We start from the raw sequence: 16,385 nt of genomic DNA, 5'->3' as shown, positions 1-16,385 counted from the left end.
TATACAGTGTGTGCGAATGAGGTAAGAAAAGGGAGGTAAAGCCAATAAATAGGCCATGGTGGCGAAGTAATTACAGTATAGCTATTAAACACTGGAGTGATAGATCTGCAGAAGATGAATGTGCAAGTAGAAATACAGGGGTGCAAAGGAGCAAGATGAATAAATAAATACAGTATGGGGATGAGGTAGTTGGATGGGCTATTTACAAATGGGCTATGTAAAAGCTTAGAAAAACTTTAGCAGTTTTAGTTGCTCTCTAGAAACGTGTGACATTCACATTCCCTCCATTGCCGGAAATGAAAAGAGTGGTAGTGGGAGAAAAAGGAGAGGTGCAGGAAGAAATAGAGTGATTACAGCACAGAGACCTTTTGGCCTCTTTGGTTAGAAGTGTGGCTCCAGAAACATGCACATCTTTTCATAATTTCAATAGAACGTAAAGAGTAAATCACACTCTTTTGGTAGGTGCAGCAAGTGACTAAACACTGAAGACAGATATCCCTAATTTCCTGGCTAAAGATGAAAATATTAAAATAGTATCAGTATTACAACCAATTCCATCCCCCCAGAAGTGTATCAACATCCTCCTCCCCATTATCACAAAGAAATTAACTGTATCGCGTTCCTCCTTGTTGTCCATAGAAATCTCATGTCAGCTATATAGGTGGAAATACCATGATAAAGGCTGATTGAACAAGACGGAATTGCACTTTGGATGAATGAAGGCCCATCACGGTTTTGTTTCAGGGGAAGGCGTGAGACTCATGGCATTCACACAACAGGTATGGATTTAAGATCAGATATGGCTCAGATGTTATGGATAGTGTTACAGGACATAACAGGCAGGTCAAGGTTACCTGCCAGTCTTGTGAGCCAGGCTTGCTGATAGGCTTAAATGGGCCGTGATGCTACATAACCAGGGGCTAATAGATTTGCTCTGAGGGAAATGTCGATTTAGCATAATGGATGACAGGATGTGTCTAAGGCAACTAACTCACTGCTATATAGTGCCTGGGATTACTAATTTCTTCAGAAGAGGGGAAAAATTCCCAGTTAGATTATTACCATTTATTTTCATTTTTTTGCACACAATTCAATACTGGTATCACATGTAACATTATTACGGTCTAATGTTCAAAACACAAACCTAAACTGCATCGATTTAAATTTTCTGTTTTTCTTTTTTATCCCCTATGCTTGCTGTCATCGGGATGCACTCAGACCGACCACATCATGTTGACAGACAGAGGTGCAAACATGTTTGCTGAAAGCGTTGGCATACCTGCAGTCCCTACAAATGCCCTGGTGACAGAATGTGAGAGAACGGAGAGGGAGAAGGCCAAGAATTATGCTGTTGAAGTGAAGGAGCTCTTCAACTCTCAATGGTAAGAAGAATCTCCATTCATTTGTTATACCTTGGCTTGGACATATAGTTTGCAACTATTCTGTAACACCAACGTAAGAAATACCATAAAGTCAGACTAAATTATAACCTGCCTTTCTGACAAGTTATATTCACATTACAGTATGTTAAATAGGCTTTTCATCCTCCTGAAGACCGCAAAGTCATTACAGTAAATGAAAACGACATCACTGAGGCATTAAGCCTGCCATGCAGCGCAGCGCTGGAGAGATGTGCAACAACCACCCAGAAATCCTATGAAATGAATTCTCCCTCTATAGAGACAGCTGTTCCATCGCTGCACACTGCCAAGGAACGAGACAAGTTGACACAGTAGGGGAAGCAATCTGTGAGGCAGGTTGAATGTGAGAGAAGCAGAGGCAGGCTGTGTGATAGATGATCTGACAGTTACGGTGTGGTAATTCTGGAGAAGGCTTCTATTCCCATTGAGTGACATGTCAGAGCTAAGAAACTCAGCAACACTGCAAAGTGGTGTCATTGTTGAACAACCCCAAATGATAAGCTTTTTGCTGTATGAGAGATAGGAGAACAAAGAGAGGGGAGAGAAAGAAAGACGAAGCTGGGAACGTAATGGCCTTAAGCTAGTCTGCAAGTAGAAAGCCGAGATATTGATCAATTCAAAGCTGACAAAGTTAGATAAAGTAATTGTGCAGTGTTTTCTGTGGTGTGTGTGTGTGTGTGTGTGTAAATGTGTCTGAATAGAAGGATAAGAATACACCTGCAACACAGCCTTCTCATCTCCCCAAAGGAGATTGTCTGGTCAGACACTCACTACTTCGCAAATGTTCCCTTTATCACCATTTCTCAAGGTCTGTAGTTATCTGTAGAGTAACTCTGGCAGCCCAGCAATTTCTGATCTGCATGACATGGTGGAAGCACTAGACTCTATTGGGAAATTGTGAGTGTGTTGAGAGGCTGGAGATAGGGGACACATAGCCTGGCGTTTGCCGTGAACCCACTCTCCGAGGGTGTCTCAGGCGGAGTTGGGATATGCAAAAAAACACATTTCCAATTCACACGTTCATAATAATACACGCTTGTACATCTGTTTTGGATGGGAAGCATGTGGACACCTTAACTCCAACAACCCCAAGCCCGGTGGGAAGAAGTAGAACAAATAGTAGGCTGTCTGGAAGTGCTGAGTGACAGTTGGCTAAGCTACAGCCTTTCCTCTCTCTGCCTCACCCTCTGCTTCCTAATTCACGGTGTCCTGGTGTTCAAGTCCAATGCATTGGCTCTTTATGTGTTTTAATACAGAGCCCTTGGAACGAATTTACTCTCGGACTTCATTTAAGGCGATTATGCCGAGACCCTTTGCCCAGTCGAATTGACCCTGGTCAGTATATAACATCAGTAGCGTGGAGATGGCAGCGCACAGCTAGGTGTGTGCTGCTGACAGAAGTTGGCGAGGTTATTCGTATGCTCCACGGCTGTATTCAACTACAATGGTAATTAGCTGTGTCTTTTAGGGCCCACAGGGACATTATATTAGTTACATTTACACCTCAGCTGGCTATATGGCCCCTGAGGATCAGATTTCACTTTGTATAAATTATTCTTGCACATTTCACTGAGGTCACAAGACATTGCATGTCTTAGATTATTCAAGTTTTATATCTCCTAAGGTACTACCAGAATAATGGTTTGGTGGTGATTTAAAAAGTAGAATTAATCCCATAGAGTAACATATTAGATAAAGACATCAATCTTCCCTGAGGATTCCCAGAATATATATACATTTAAAGATTCACCACAAAACTGCTCTTCACTTACAGGAGTTTGAGAATAGAGACAAACACTTTCTGTTTTCACCTGAAACCTTGAGCCAGATCCAGCTATCAGTAGTGATGTAATGGCGCAATCAGCCACCTGTCAAATGTGATTGATGTCTGCCATCAGGAATCCTCCCAAACTGGTTCTCACAAATATTCCTTTTAAAGTGGTAGTAAACCACTTTACTAGCTAAAACATTAGTTTGGATGTTATTTGTTTTGCCCTTGACCTATATCACTTACCCATATACCTGCATGTCTTCCATACAATGCTGTCTGTGTTGAGTATTTTCGTTTTTTGAAACATTGAATTGAAACAAAGAAAGAGAAAACCCTGAAGTAATTGTATTTAGTTCAAGGTGTTGATTTTGCCAGGAACTAGTATCCAGAACAAGTATAAAAACTAAAAACTAGTAAACGACGTCCTTGACTTCAATATAGTTGTCACGACTTCCACCGAAGTCGGCTCCTCTCATTGTTCTGGCGGCGTTCGGCGATCGACGTCACAGGCTTTCTAGCCATCTACGCTCCATTTGTCATGTATCCATTAGTCTTGTCTTGTTCCCATACACACCTGGTTTACATTCCCCCAAGCAATCTACTTGTATTTAACCCTCTGTTTCCCATCATGCTTAGTGTGTAATTGTTTCATGTTATGTGGTGTTAGTTTACGCACTTTACTTTTATGTTCCGTTTTTCTGAGGGCGTTTGATTTATGTAGTGCTCTCGTTTATGGAACTTTATTAAAAGTGCGCCTGTTCATTATACTCTGCTCTCCTGCACCTGACTTCGCCTCCAATACTGTCATGAAGGTGAAAGAGGACCCAAAAGCGACTTGGCGAAAACAGAGTCTTTAATCCAGTAAAGTAAATACAAACAAAAAAACACAACTTTCACTCGATATGACGAGGACAAACTGGAGACTCGAACTTGAACAGCAGGTGAACAGCAGGTTGCCTCGGGAAGGCACTTGAACCAGACAGACTCAGACACCTGCTCACCACGCAGCATCTGAGGAAAACACGACACGACAGGGCGATACACAAACACAGCACGGTGAATACTAAACAAGGAACCGACAGGACAGGAACGGAACACAAAGGAAGAAATAGGGACTCTAATCAGGGGAAAGGATCGGGAACAGGTGTGGGAAGACTAAATGATTGATTAGGGGAATAGGAACAGCTGGGAGCAGGAAGGCGGAACGATAGAGAGAAGAGAGAGCGAGAGAGTGAGAGAGGGAGGGGGAGAGAGAGGGATAGAAAGAGGGAAAGAACCTAATAAGACCAGCAGAGGGAAACGAATAGAATGGGAAGCACAGGGACAAGACAAGATAATAAATGACAAAACATGACAGTACCCCCCACTCACCGAGCGCCTCCTGGCGCACTCGAGGAGGAATCCTGGCGGCAACGGAGGAAATCATTGATGAGTGAACGGTCCAGCACGTCCCGAGACGGAACCCAACTCCTCTCCTCAGGACCGTAACCCTCCCAATCCACTAAGTATTGGTGACCCCGTCCCGAGAACGCATGTCCATGATCTTATGTACCTTGTAAATAGGTGCGCTCTCGACAAGGACGGGAGGGGGAGGGAAGACGAACGGGGTGCGAAGAAAGGGCTTGACACAGGAGACATGGAAGACAGGATGGACGCGACGAAGATGTCGCGGAAGAAGCAGTCGCACAGCGACAGGATTGACGACCTGGGAGACACGGAACGGACCAATGAACCGCGGAGTCAACTTACGAGAAGCTGTCGTAAGAGGAAGGTTGCGAGTGGAAAGCCACACTCTCTGGCCGCAACAATACCTTGGACTCTTAATCCTGCGTTTATTGGCGGCTCTCACAGTCTGTGCCCTGTAACGGCAAAGTGCAGACCTCACCCTCCTCCAGGTGCGCTCACAACGTTGGACAAACGCTTGAGCGGAGGGAACGCTGGACTCGGCAAGCTGGGATGAGAACAGAGGAGGCTGGTAACCCAGACTACTCTGAAACGGAGATAACCCGGTAGCAGACGAAGGAAGCGAATTGTGATTATTCTGCCCAGGGGAGCTGTTCTGCCCAAGACGCAGGGTTTCTGAAAGAAAGGCTGCGTAGTATGCGACCAATCGTCTGATTGGCCCTCTCTGCTTGACCGTTAGACTGGGGATGAAACCCGGAAGAGAGACTGACGGACGCACCAATCAAACGACAGAACTCCCTCCAAAACTGTGACGTGAATTGCGGGCCTCTGTCTGAAACGGCGTCTAACGGGAGGCCATGAATTCTGAATACATTCTCGATAATGATTTGTGCCGTCTCCTTAGCGGAAGGAAGTTTAGCGAGGGAATGAAATGTGCCGCCTTAGAGAACCTATCGACAACCGTAAGAATCACAGTCTTCCCCGCAGACAAAGGCAGACCGGTAATGAAGTCTAGGGCGATGTGAGACCATGGTCGAGAAGGAATGGGGAGCGGTCTGAGACGACCGGCAGGAGGAGAGTTACCCGACTTAGTCTGCGCGCAGTCCGAACAAGCAGCCACGAAACGGCGCGTGTCACGCTCCTGAGTCGGCCACCAAAAGCGCTGGCGAATAGACGCAAGAGTGCCTCGAACACCGGGATGACCAGCTAACTTGGCAGAGTGAGCCCACTGAAGAACAGCCAGACGAGTGGAAACAGGAACGAAAAGGAGGTTACTAGGACAAGCGCGGCGACGCAGTGTGCGTGAGTGCTTGCTTAACCTGTCTTTCAATTCCCCAGACTGTTAACCCGACAACACGCCCATAAGGAAGGATCCCCTCGGGATCAGTAGAAGCCACAGAAGAACTAAACAGACGGGATAAGGCATCAGGCTTGGTGTTCTTGCTACCCGGACGGTAAGAAATCACAAACTCGAAACGAGCGAAAAACAACGCCCAACGAGCTTGACGGGCATTAAGTCGTTTGGCAGAACGGATGTACTCAAGGTTCTTATGGTCTGTCCAAACGACAAAAGGAACGGTCGCCCCCTCCAACCACTGTCGCCATTCGCCTAGGGCTAAGCGGATGGCGAGCAGTTCACGGTTACCCACATCATAGTTGCGCTCAGATGGCGACAGGCGATGAGAAAAATAAGCGCAAGGATGAACCTTATCGTCAGACTGGAAGCGCTGGGATAGAATGGCTCCCACGCCTACCTCTGAAGCGTCAACCTCGACAATGAATTGTCTAGTGACGTCAGGAGTAACGAGGATAGGAGCGGACGTAAAACGTTCTTTTAGAAGATCAAAAGCTCCCTGGGCGGAACCGGACCACTTAAAACACGTCTTGACAGAAGTAAGAGCTGTGAGAGGGGCAGCAACTTGACCGAAATTACGAATGAAACGCCGATAGAAATTAGCGAAACCTAAAAAGCGCTGCAACTCGACACGTGACCTTGGAACGGGCCAATCACTGACAGCTTGGACCTTAGCGGAATCCATCTGAATGCCTTCAGCGGAAATAACGGAACCGAGAAAAGTAACGGAGGAGACATGAAAAGAGCACTTCTCAGACTTTACGTAGAGACAATTCTCTAAAAGGCGCTGTAGAACACGTCGAACGTGCTGAACATGAATCTCGAGTGACGGAGAAAAAATCAGGATATCGTCAAGATAGACAAAAACAAAGATGTTCAGCATGTCTCTCAGAACATCATTAACTAATGCCTGAAAAACAGCTGGCGCATTGGCGAGACCAAACGGCAGAACCCGGTACTCAAAATGCCCTAACGGAGTGTTAAACGCCGTTTTCCACTCGTCCCCCTCTCTGATGCGCACGAGATGGTAAGCGTTACGAAGGTCCAACTTAGTAAAGCACCTGGCTCCCTGCAGAATCTCGAAGGCTGATGACATAAGGGGAAGCGGATAACGATTCTTAACCGTTATGTCATTCAGCCCTCGATAATCCACGCAGGGGCGCAGAGTACCGTCCTTCTTCTTAACAAAAAGAACCCCGCCCCGGCCGGAGAGGAAGAAGGCACTATGGTACCGGCGTCAAGAGACACAGACAAATAATCCTCGAGAGCCTTACGTTCGGGAGCCGACAGAGAGTATAGTCTACCCCGAGGAGGAGTGGTCCCCGGAAGGAGATCAATACTACAATCATACGACCGGTGAGGAGGAAGGGAGTTGGCTCGGGACCGACTGAAGACCGTGCGCAGATCATGATATTCCTCCGGCACTCCTGTCAAATCGCCAGGTTCCTCCTAAGAAGTAGGGACAGAAGAAACGGGAGGGATGGCAGACATTAAACACTTCACATGACAAGAAACGTTCCAGGATAGGATAGAATTACTAGACCAATTAATAGAAGGATTATGACATACTAGCCAGGGATGACCCAAAACAACAGGTGTAAACGGTGAACGAAAAATCAAAAAAGAAATAGTCTCACTGTGGTTACCAGATACTGTGAGGGTTAAAGGTAGTGTCTCAAATCTGATACTGGGAAGATGACTACCATCTAAGGCGAACATGGGCGTAGGCTTATCTAACTCTCTGAAAGGAATGTCATGTTTCCGAACCCATGCTTCGTCCATGAAACAACCCTCAGCCCCAGAGTCTATCAAGGCACTACATGTAGCACCCGAACCGGTCCAGCGTAGATGGACCGACAAAGTAGTACAGGATTTTGATGGAGAGACTTGAGTAGTTGCGCTCACCTGTAGCCCTCCGCTTACAGATGAGCTCTGGCTTTACTGGACATGAATTAACAAAATGTCCAGCAACTCCGCAATAGAGGCACAGGCGGTTGGTGATCCTCCGTTCCCTCTCCTTAGTCGAGATGCGAATCCCTCCCAGCTGCATGGGCTCAGACTCTGAGCCAGAGGAGGGAGATGGTTGCGATGCGGAGCAGGGAAACACCGTTGATGCGAGCTCTCTTCCACGAGCCCGGTGACGAAGATCTACCCGTCGTTCTATGCGGATGGCGAGAGCAATCAAAGAGTCCACATCTGAAGGAACCTCCCGGGAGAGAATCTCATCCTTAACCACTGCGTGGAGTCCCTCCAGAAAACGAGCGAGCAGCGCCGGCTCGTTCCACTCACTAGATGCAGCAAGAGTGCGAAACTCAATAGAATAATCCGTTATGGACCGTTCACCTTGGCATAAGGAAGCCAGGGCCCTAGAAGCCTCCCTACCAAAAACTGAACGGTCAAAAACCCGAATCATCTCCTCTTTAAAGTTCTGGAACTTGTTAGAGCAATCAGCCCTTGCCTCCCAGATAGCTGTGCCCCATTCTCGAGCCCGGCCAGTAAGGAGTGAAATGACGTAAGCAACCCGAGCTCTCTCTCTAGAGTATGTGTTGGGTTGGAGAGAGAACACAATCTCACACTGCGTGAGAAAGGAGCGGCACTCAGTGGGCTGCCCGGAGTAGCAAGGTGGGTTATTAACCCTAGGTTCTGGAGGCTCGGCAGGCCAGGAAGTAACAGGTGGCACGAGACGTAGACTCTGGAACTGTCCAGAGAGGTCGGAAACCTGAGCGGCCAGGTTCTCCACGGCATGGCGAGCAGCAGACAATTCCTGCTCGTGTCTGCCGAGCATGGCTCCTTGGATCTCGACGGCAGTGTAACGAGCGTCTGAAGTCGCTGGGTCCATTCCTTGGTCGGTTCCTTCTGTCATGAAGGTGAAAGAGGACCCAAAAGCGACTTGGCGAAAACAGAGTCTTTAATCCAGTAAAGTAAATACAAACAAAAACACAACTTTCACTCGATATGACGAGGACAAACTGGAGACTCGAACTTGAACAGCAGGTGAACAGCAGGTTGCCTCGGGAAGGCACTTGAACCAGACAGACTCAGACACCTGCTCACCACGCAGCATCTGAGGAAAACACGACACGACAGGGCGATACACAAACACAGCACGGTGAATACTAAACAAGGAACCGACAGGACAGGAACGGAACACAAAGGAAGAAATAGGGACTCTAATCAGGGGAAAGGATCGGGAACAGGTGTGGGAAGACTAAATGATTGATTAGGGGAATAGGAACAGCTGGGAGCAGGAACGGAACGATAGAGAGAAGAGAGAGCGAGAGAGTGAGAGAGGGAGGGGGAGAGAGAGGGATAGAAAGAGGGAAAGAACCTAATAAGACCAGCAGAGGGAAACGAATAGAATGGGAAGCACAGGGACAAGACAAGATAATAAATGACAAAACATGACAAATACACCATGGACAATAGTTCTTATTTATCATTTCAAGGTGCACGGACGATCAACACGTTCAATCTACACAGGAAACACGGTGTTCATTTATGCACCTTGCAATGAAAAATCTAGAATAAATTGTCAAGTCAAGGTCAGTCACCTACTAGTGTGTGGTTTATACACTTGTTTTGGATACTCACTTGTATCATTGTTGTCACAAAATGTGTTTATCAACAAGCGTTTCAACATTTATTCCCCAGAAATCATCTTAATGTATTCCAGTATATTTCTGGATATGCAGCACGAATACAGTAGGCAAGATACAGGACCACTTTGAATGTTTATCTTCTCTTTCCTCTTTCATTGTATACAGGCAGTTGATGATAGGACATAGGCAGGAAGGCTTTCTGAAGGGCAGTTTTTCGAAGGAAGTATTTATGTAAATGCTCCCTCTGTCACAGCGAGCATTTACCTTGTCAAAACTGAAATTGCACCGCACATTTGTAGGAAAAAAAACGGACTATTGCTGTTCCCTCTGCGTGTACAGAACCATCCATGTTCTTTCTCATTTTGTGAAAGGACATTGTGAGGTTTGGAGAAATTGAGGTACAAACTAAATTGACCATAATGTCAACCCTATTGTTTATCTGTTTTGATAGATTCTCAGATTTTTTGGGAGAGTTTCCACAAATAGCTTTGTACTATGTGCTCTGTTATCACCTGCAGAATATGCTGTAGCTCTTTCTCCATGTAGGGGCCACGATACTGTTGGAGCTGTTGCTGTAGACTGTTCTGGTAATGTTGCATGTGCAACTTCCACTGGAGGAATAAGAAACAAAATGGTGGGCAGAGTATGAGATCATAGGTAATAGGTAAGTAGATGTTTATTAACATATCCTCTTTCATGCCGTAATTGAACTGGATTAATCTGAACAGTTTATGTATGTTGATTTGAAGTTTTATTTGACCTTCTCTTGTCTCTGGTAAATAAGGGTCTGGTGGGTATGCAGACAACCTGAGTTGGGCAGTATCCTGTACTTGCCATGGAGAGTTCATCCTGAAAGTCACCCTAGCCAGACTCATCCTCTTCCACGTAGAGCAAGGTAATGTAAGCCTAATCGGAATCACTTTGTAATCATTCACAAAGTCACTTGGGTATCATAGTCACAGTTATCTTATTATTGAATGTAATATATCTACAATTTGATATGTGAAAGTAGGCGTTTGATAAATTGCCCATATTGATGATTGTTTTGATTTCCAATAAGGATAATCCTGAGTCTGGAATATCAACCTCTTAATTGTTGGGTCTGGTTAATGAAAGGCCTGGTGGATCGGATCGATTATGTGCCAAAATATTTTCCACCAACATAATTGCCCCACTTAACTTTGGCAATTTAATTAGCAAAGTGTCAGACAATCTGGTTGTCTTCCCCAGGCCAGACAGTATGTCATGATGGATGTGCCAGGTCTTTGCGTTAGGAAATCAAATGATTCTATAACCAAAAACTCAGATGCAAACACAGTTCAGTGTCAGATTTGATATAGAGAGGTGTTTGAAACTAATGCACTGTCAAATACAGACATGATACAATAGGAATTGTTAAATTAATAGTTAATGAGACTGGGTTACATTCTCCTCTCTGTAATAGCTTCCGTTAATTAAAGTAATTTTGTCATTTAAATATCTAATTAGCATCTCCTCTTGGAGAAACAGAATGTTCAGAGGCCCTGGGAAACTTTAGAACAATTAGATCTAACGATACAAGAGACAACTTGATGTATCATTGTATGTATGGTTCCTACTGCTACCTGACAGCTCTAAGATTTCAGATAAAATCTCTAAAATAGACTAACAGTATTCAATCTATGCTAAAAGTGACTAATAACAGCCTATTCGCTCACACGGCTGAAACCCTGTTTGAATTTGAATCAGAACAACAGAGTCCCATCTGGATTGGATCCTGCAAGTGACTTTGCCTCTTTTTGCCTCTCATCCCCTTTTTCACCCCCTTTCTTTTTTTACACACCCATTTTCCACATCCCCCTTTGCCTCTCATCCCCATTTTCCACATCCCCCTTTGCCTCTCATCCCCTTTTTCACCCCCTTTCTTTTTTTACACACCCATTTTCCACATCCCCCTTTTTCACATCCTTTTACACCAATTCTGGTATGTAGCAAAACTATTCTCCATGATGTTTTGTTTTCAAGCAGTGCTCATTCTTTCCTTAATGACATTGGTTGTTGTGCATAGCCACAGTAGCATTACATAGATCACTTTTTGTTTTGTTGCTCACAGGTAGTTGCACATTTACACTAACATCAGCTTACGCGTGGCCATGCTCAGTGGATGCAAACATTGTGAGGTTCTGACATTGCCACTGCCAATCATTTTTAATTGGCAAGCAGTAGAAAGAGGTGACTGAGCAGAGTGGCGCTGCAGTGGGCTGATAATGAGGCAACGTCTGTAGAAGGGTCAGCGGGGCCAGTGTTGGTTACATTGTCCTCTGGTAATGACACAGGGAAATGGGAAGAACGGCTGCTCTGTCTGCTCTGTCTTTGTGAGAGGTTTCTTCTGCTTCGTTAAATGGCTGCACTGCCCACAGCTACCGTGCCATTCCTTTCTTTAGGCTTTGAATTAGAAAATGTTTTCTTGGTTGCTTTAGAAGTAGCCAAGATCCTAAAAATGATTTCCCCCCCACTGACAAATGACCTCGCACCTTTTATTATCATTGCAGTGACTTGTTTATAATAACAATGTGTTTTAACAAGAGTTGTCAGGCTGGCTTATGTTTCATTTCAATTGATGTGAATGTTAAATATGACTGGGCCCACAATGGCCTATGGTTTTGATAGGTCCCTACAGTAGTAATTCAGTCTGTATGCATGTGGGACCAACCCTCACTTTGTTTCCTATTTAATCAGGTACAGTGCCGTGCGAAAGTATTCGGCCCCCTTGACTTTGCGACCTTTTGCCACATTTCAGGCTTCAAACATAAAGATATAAAACTGTATTTTTTTGTGAAGAATCAACAACAAGTGGGACACAATCATGAAGTGGAACGACATTTATTGAATATTTCAAACTTTTTTAACAAATCAAAAACTGAAAAATTGGGCGTGTAACCTGTGAAGTTTAGCCAAATACAATTTAAACTCAGTTTTTCAGAATTCCTGACATTTAATTCTAGCAAAAATTCCATGTCTTAGGTCTGTTAGGATCATCACTTTATTTTAAGAATGTGTGATGTCAGAATAATATTAGAGAATGATTTATTTCAGCTTTCATTTCTTTAATCACACTCCCAGTGGGTCAGAAGTTTACATACACTCAATCAGTATTTGGTAGAATTGCCTTTAAATTGTTTATCTTGGGTCAAACATTTTGGGTAGCCTTCCACAAGCTTCCCACAATAAGTTGGGTGAATTTTGGCCCATTCCTCCTGACAGAGCTGGTGTAACTGAGTCAGGTTTGTAGGCCTTCTTGCTCACACATGTTTTTCAGTTCTGCCCACAACCTTTCTATAGGATTGTGGTCAGGGCTTTGGGATAGCCACTCCAATGATGCCATCTATTTTGTGAAGTGCATCAGTCCCTCCTGCAGCAAAGCACCCCCATAACATGATGCTCCCAACCCCGTGCTTCACAGTTGGGATGGTGTTCTTCGGCTTGTAAGCCTCCCCCTTTGTCCATCAAACATAACGATGGTCATTATGGCCAAACAGTTCTATTTTTGTTTCATCAGACTAGAGGAATATTTCTCCAAAAAGTACAATCTTTGTCCCCATGTGCAGTTGCAAACCGTAGTCTGGCTTTTTTTATGGCGGTTTTAGAGCAGTGGCTTCTTTCTCGCTGACCGGCCTTTCAGGTTATGTCGATATAGGACTTGTTTTACTGTGGATATAAATACTTTTGTACCTGTTTCCTCCAGCATCTTCACGAAGTCTTTTGCTGTTGTTCTGGGATTGATTTGCACTTTTCACACCAAAGTACGTTAATCTCTAGGAGAGAGAACACGTCTCCTTCCTGAGCGGTATGACGGCTGCGTGGTCCCATTATTGTTTGTACAGATGAACGTGGTATCTTCAGGCATTTGGAAATTGCTCCCAAGGATGAACCAGACTTGTGGAGGTCCACAATTTATTTTCTGAGGTCTTGGCTGATTTCTTTTGATTTTCCAATGATGTCAAGCGAAGAGGCACTGAGTTTGAAGGTAGACCTTGAAATTCATCCACAGGTACACCTCCAATTGACTCAAATTATTTCAATTAGCCTATCAGAAGCTTCTAAAGCCATGACATCATTTTCTGGAATTTTCCAAGCTGTTTAAAGGCACAGTAAATTTAGTGTATGTTAACCTCTGACCTACTGGAATTGTGATACAGTGAATTATAAGTGAAATAATATGTTTGTAAACAATTGTTGGAAACATTCCTTGTGCCATTGTCATGCATAGGTGTAATAGGTGTCAGGGAAGTCAGGCGCAGGAGAGTCAAATGGAGTGTAAAATGGAGTCTTTTAATAAAGTCCACGGAGTGTGCTCCATAACACTAAATGTACATAAACAAACAAACATGGGTACGAAGACCCTGTCGCGCACCTATACAACAATCACACTACACTGACAATAAAACAATCTCTGACAAAGACATGAGGGGAAACAGAGGGTTAGATACACAACAGGTAATGAATGGGATTGAAAACAGGTGTGTGGGAAGACAAGACAAAACCAATGGAAAATGAAAAAAGCTTCAATGATGGCTAGAAGACCGGTGACGTCGAACGCCGAGCACCGCCCGAACAAGGAGAGGCAACGACTTCGGCAGAAGTCGTGACAGCCATGCACAAAGTAGATGTCATAACCGGCTTGCCAAAACTATAGTTTGTTAACAAGAAAGAAAATTGTGGAGTGGTTGATCGAGTTTTAATGACTCCAACCTAAGTGTGTATAAACCTCATTCCTCTCAATGACCACTAGGAAATGGGATTGGGTCCACATTTTATTCTACTGTCTGCCCATAAGTGATAAGCAGTGTTTTCCCCTTTCAGAAATGGTTGTCTTGACCTCTTTATGACTAATTGGTTGATATTGCTCTACACAGCAACCAGCTTGGTCAGATCCTTTCTCTCTCAAAGCCATTGGCCTTCTCTCTGTTCAAATTGATCCTCTCCCTATCCAATGACATCAGACTATTTTGTTTTCATGAAGGCAGTGCTAAACCTGAGCAACTCCACAATGCCATTTGGATGATTTGGGGTTAGCAAGGCAACACATTTCACTTAATTTATTCAGTAGTCAACAACCTTTGGTTCTTCACCGCTTGAGTGTTGTTGTTGTGGGTTTCCTTTTTTTAGTTGACCAGTACCTGCTCTTGTATGCAATATATTAAGTAGTTTTATTTGTTGTTTTACAAAATGTGAGTCCTTTAACATCAATCAAACATCAGGGTTTGATTCGTGGATGGGGACACTGAATATGTAGGTTTCTTTGAATGGAAGTGTCTGCTAAGTTATCATATTACTGTATTATTTGTTAGAGTACTGTGTAGACCCACTGGGCACAGATGTCACACATCTCATTTTGATTTACATTTGGTTGAGTTGTCAACTAACATGATGTCACGAACATCGTCAGGGAAAGGACCAAGGTGCAGAGTGGTGAGCGTACATTTCTTTTTATATAGAATGTCACCAACAAAACCGACCGTGACGCTTACTAGGGCTTTACAGGCTACTAACAAAGTCAACTACCCACCACTAAGGTGGCAAAACATGCTGCCTAAGGATGACTCCCAATCAGAGACAACGATAGACAGCTCTCCCTGATTGAGAACCATACCCGGCCAAAACATAGAAACAGAAAACATAGAAATAAAGAAACTAGAATGGCCACCAATGTCACACCCTGGCCAAACCAAAATGACACATGAATTCAACATGAAATCAACATGAAATCAACATGAAATCAACATGAAATCAACATGAAATCAACAAAACAATTTCAGTGTGTCATTGGATGAAAAAATGACAAAAAGCCCGTACGTTGATGACTTCTTGCGAATCCAATTAGTGTTCCACATTGATTCAACATCATCACATAGATTTTTTGGGTTGAAATGATGTGGAAACAATATTGATTCAACCAGTTGTTGCCCATTAACTGACTAGTGTGCATCACTATCACTGGAGATCATCTTGCCGAGTGTTATTCTTGTTTCTCCACTCAGACAGTCTTTTATCAGCTAATGCTGGGAATATTTTGTGATGATGGAGCAGAAATACTGTCTCTTTCGCAGAAAAAAAGCTTTGCACTCAGAATTTTGCTCATAACATATCACATCGGAATGAGACCTTTCTTCAGATATACTTTATTCATAAGTTGGGAATATAGTGGAAATATGGTACCCCAGATACTGTATGTAGCCTCTATATTCGTTGCAAAAAGTGTCACCACTGGAAATGGGCACTTTAAAGACCCAACTTTGAGAACATTTTGATGAGGTTTCATCTTAAAGTTAGCAAAGACAGTTAGATACTCTGAACAAATCTAATTTCCTCAACTGTTCTGACATTGCAATTATTATTCTCTACCCATTCACTTCAAAGACCAAATTTGGAAGAAAAATAGGCCCACAATAGAATAGGCCTACAACAAACGTTGTGTGTTGCTGTCTGCCTCCCCTGTCGACCAACCATCCCCGCACCCCTAGTGACTGATGCCTATCTCTCCCAATGGCTACTGTCTCCAAGGCACTTGGCCACCGTTCTCCCGACTGTGATATCAACCACTACTGTTACTGCTCCCCAGGGCAGCTGTGCAGAGCCAGTAAATAAATAAATAAATAAAGGCTTTCATTGTTCCAATTGGCCAAATGATGGGGAAAATAAAGGTACAGATGTAAGCAGAAAGAGGAGGTCCCAGACTACTGTAGGCTTATCAGTAATCTCACCGAGAGCCTGGCCTGAGGTTGTGGAAGAGCTAAGCATAGTGTTTGTGTGATAACGTACCTATCTTTATCCCTCTAGGGGCTGCCATATCATAA

General features: G+C 44.1%; 1 protein-coding gene across 1 annotated transcript in view; it reads left to right on the top strand.

The window, feature by feature from the left end:
• si:dkey-103j14.5 (isoaspartyl peptidase/L-asparaginase) overlaps window positions 1-16,385 on the top strand; it is a 30,563-nt gene extending 14,178 nt beyond the window's left edge. Inside the window, 4 exon segments of the mRNA XM_046354818.1 lie at window positions 1,219-1,382; window positions 10,096-10,227; window positions 10,332-10,444; window positions 16,369-16,385. Coding sequence (XP_046210774.1) covers window positions 1,219-1,382; window positions 10,096-10,227; window positions 10,332-10,444; window positions 16,369-16,385 — 426 coding nt within the window.

Source organism: Oncorhynchus gorbuscha, linkage group LG06, assembly GCF_021184085.1.
Source record: "Oncorhynchus gorbuscha isolate QuinsamMale2020 ecotype Even-year linkage group LG06, OgorEven_v1.0, whole genome shotgun sequence".
Taxonomy (NCBI): Eukaryota; Metazoa; Chordata; class Actinopteri; order Salmoniformes; family Salmonidae; genus Oncorhynchus; species Oncorhynchus gorbuscha.
The sequence above is the reverse complement of the archived record's forward strand: the minus strand, read 5'-3'. Positions and strand labels throughout refer to the sequence as shown.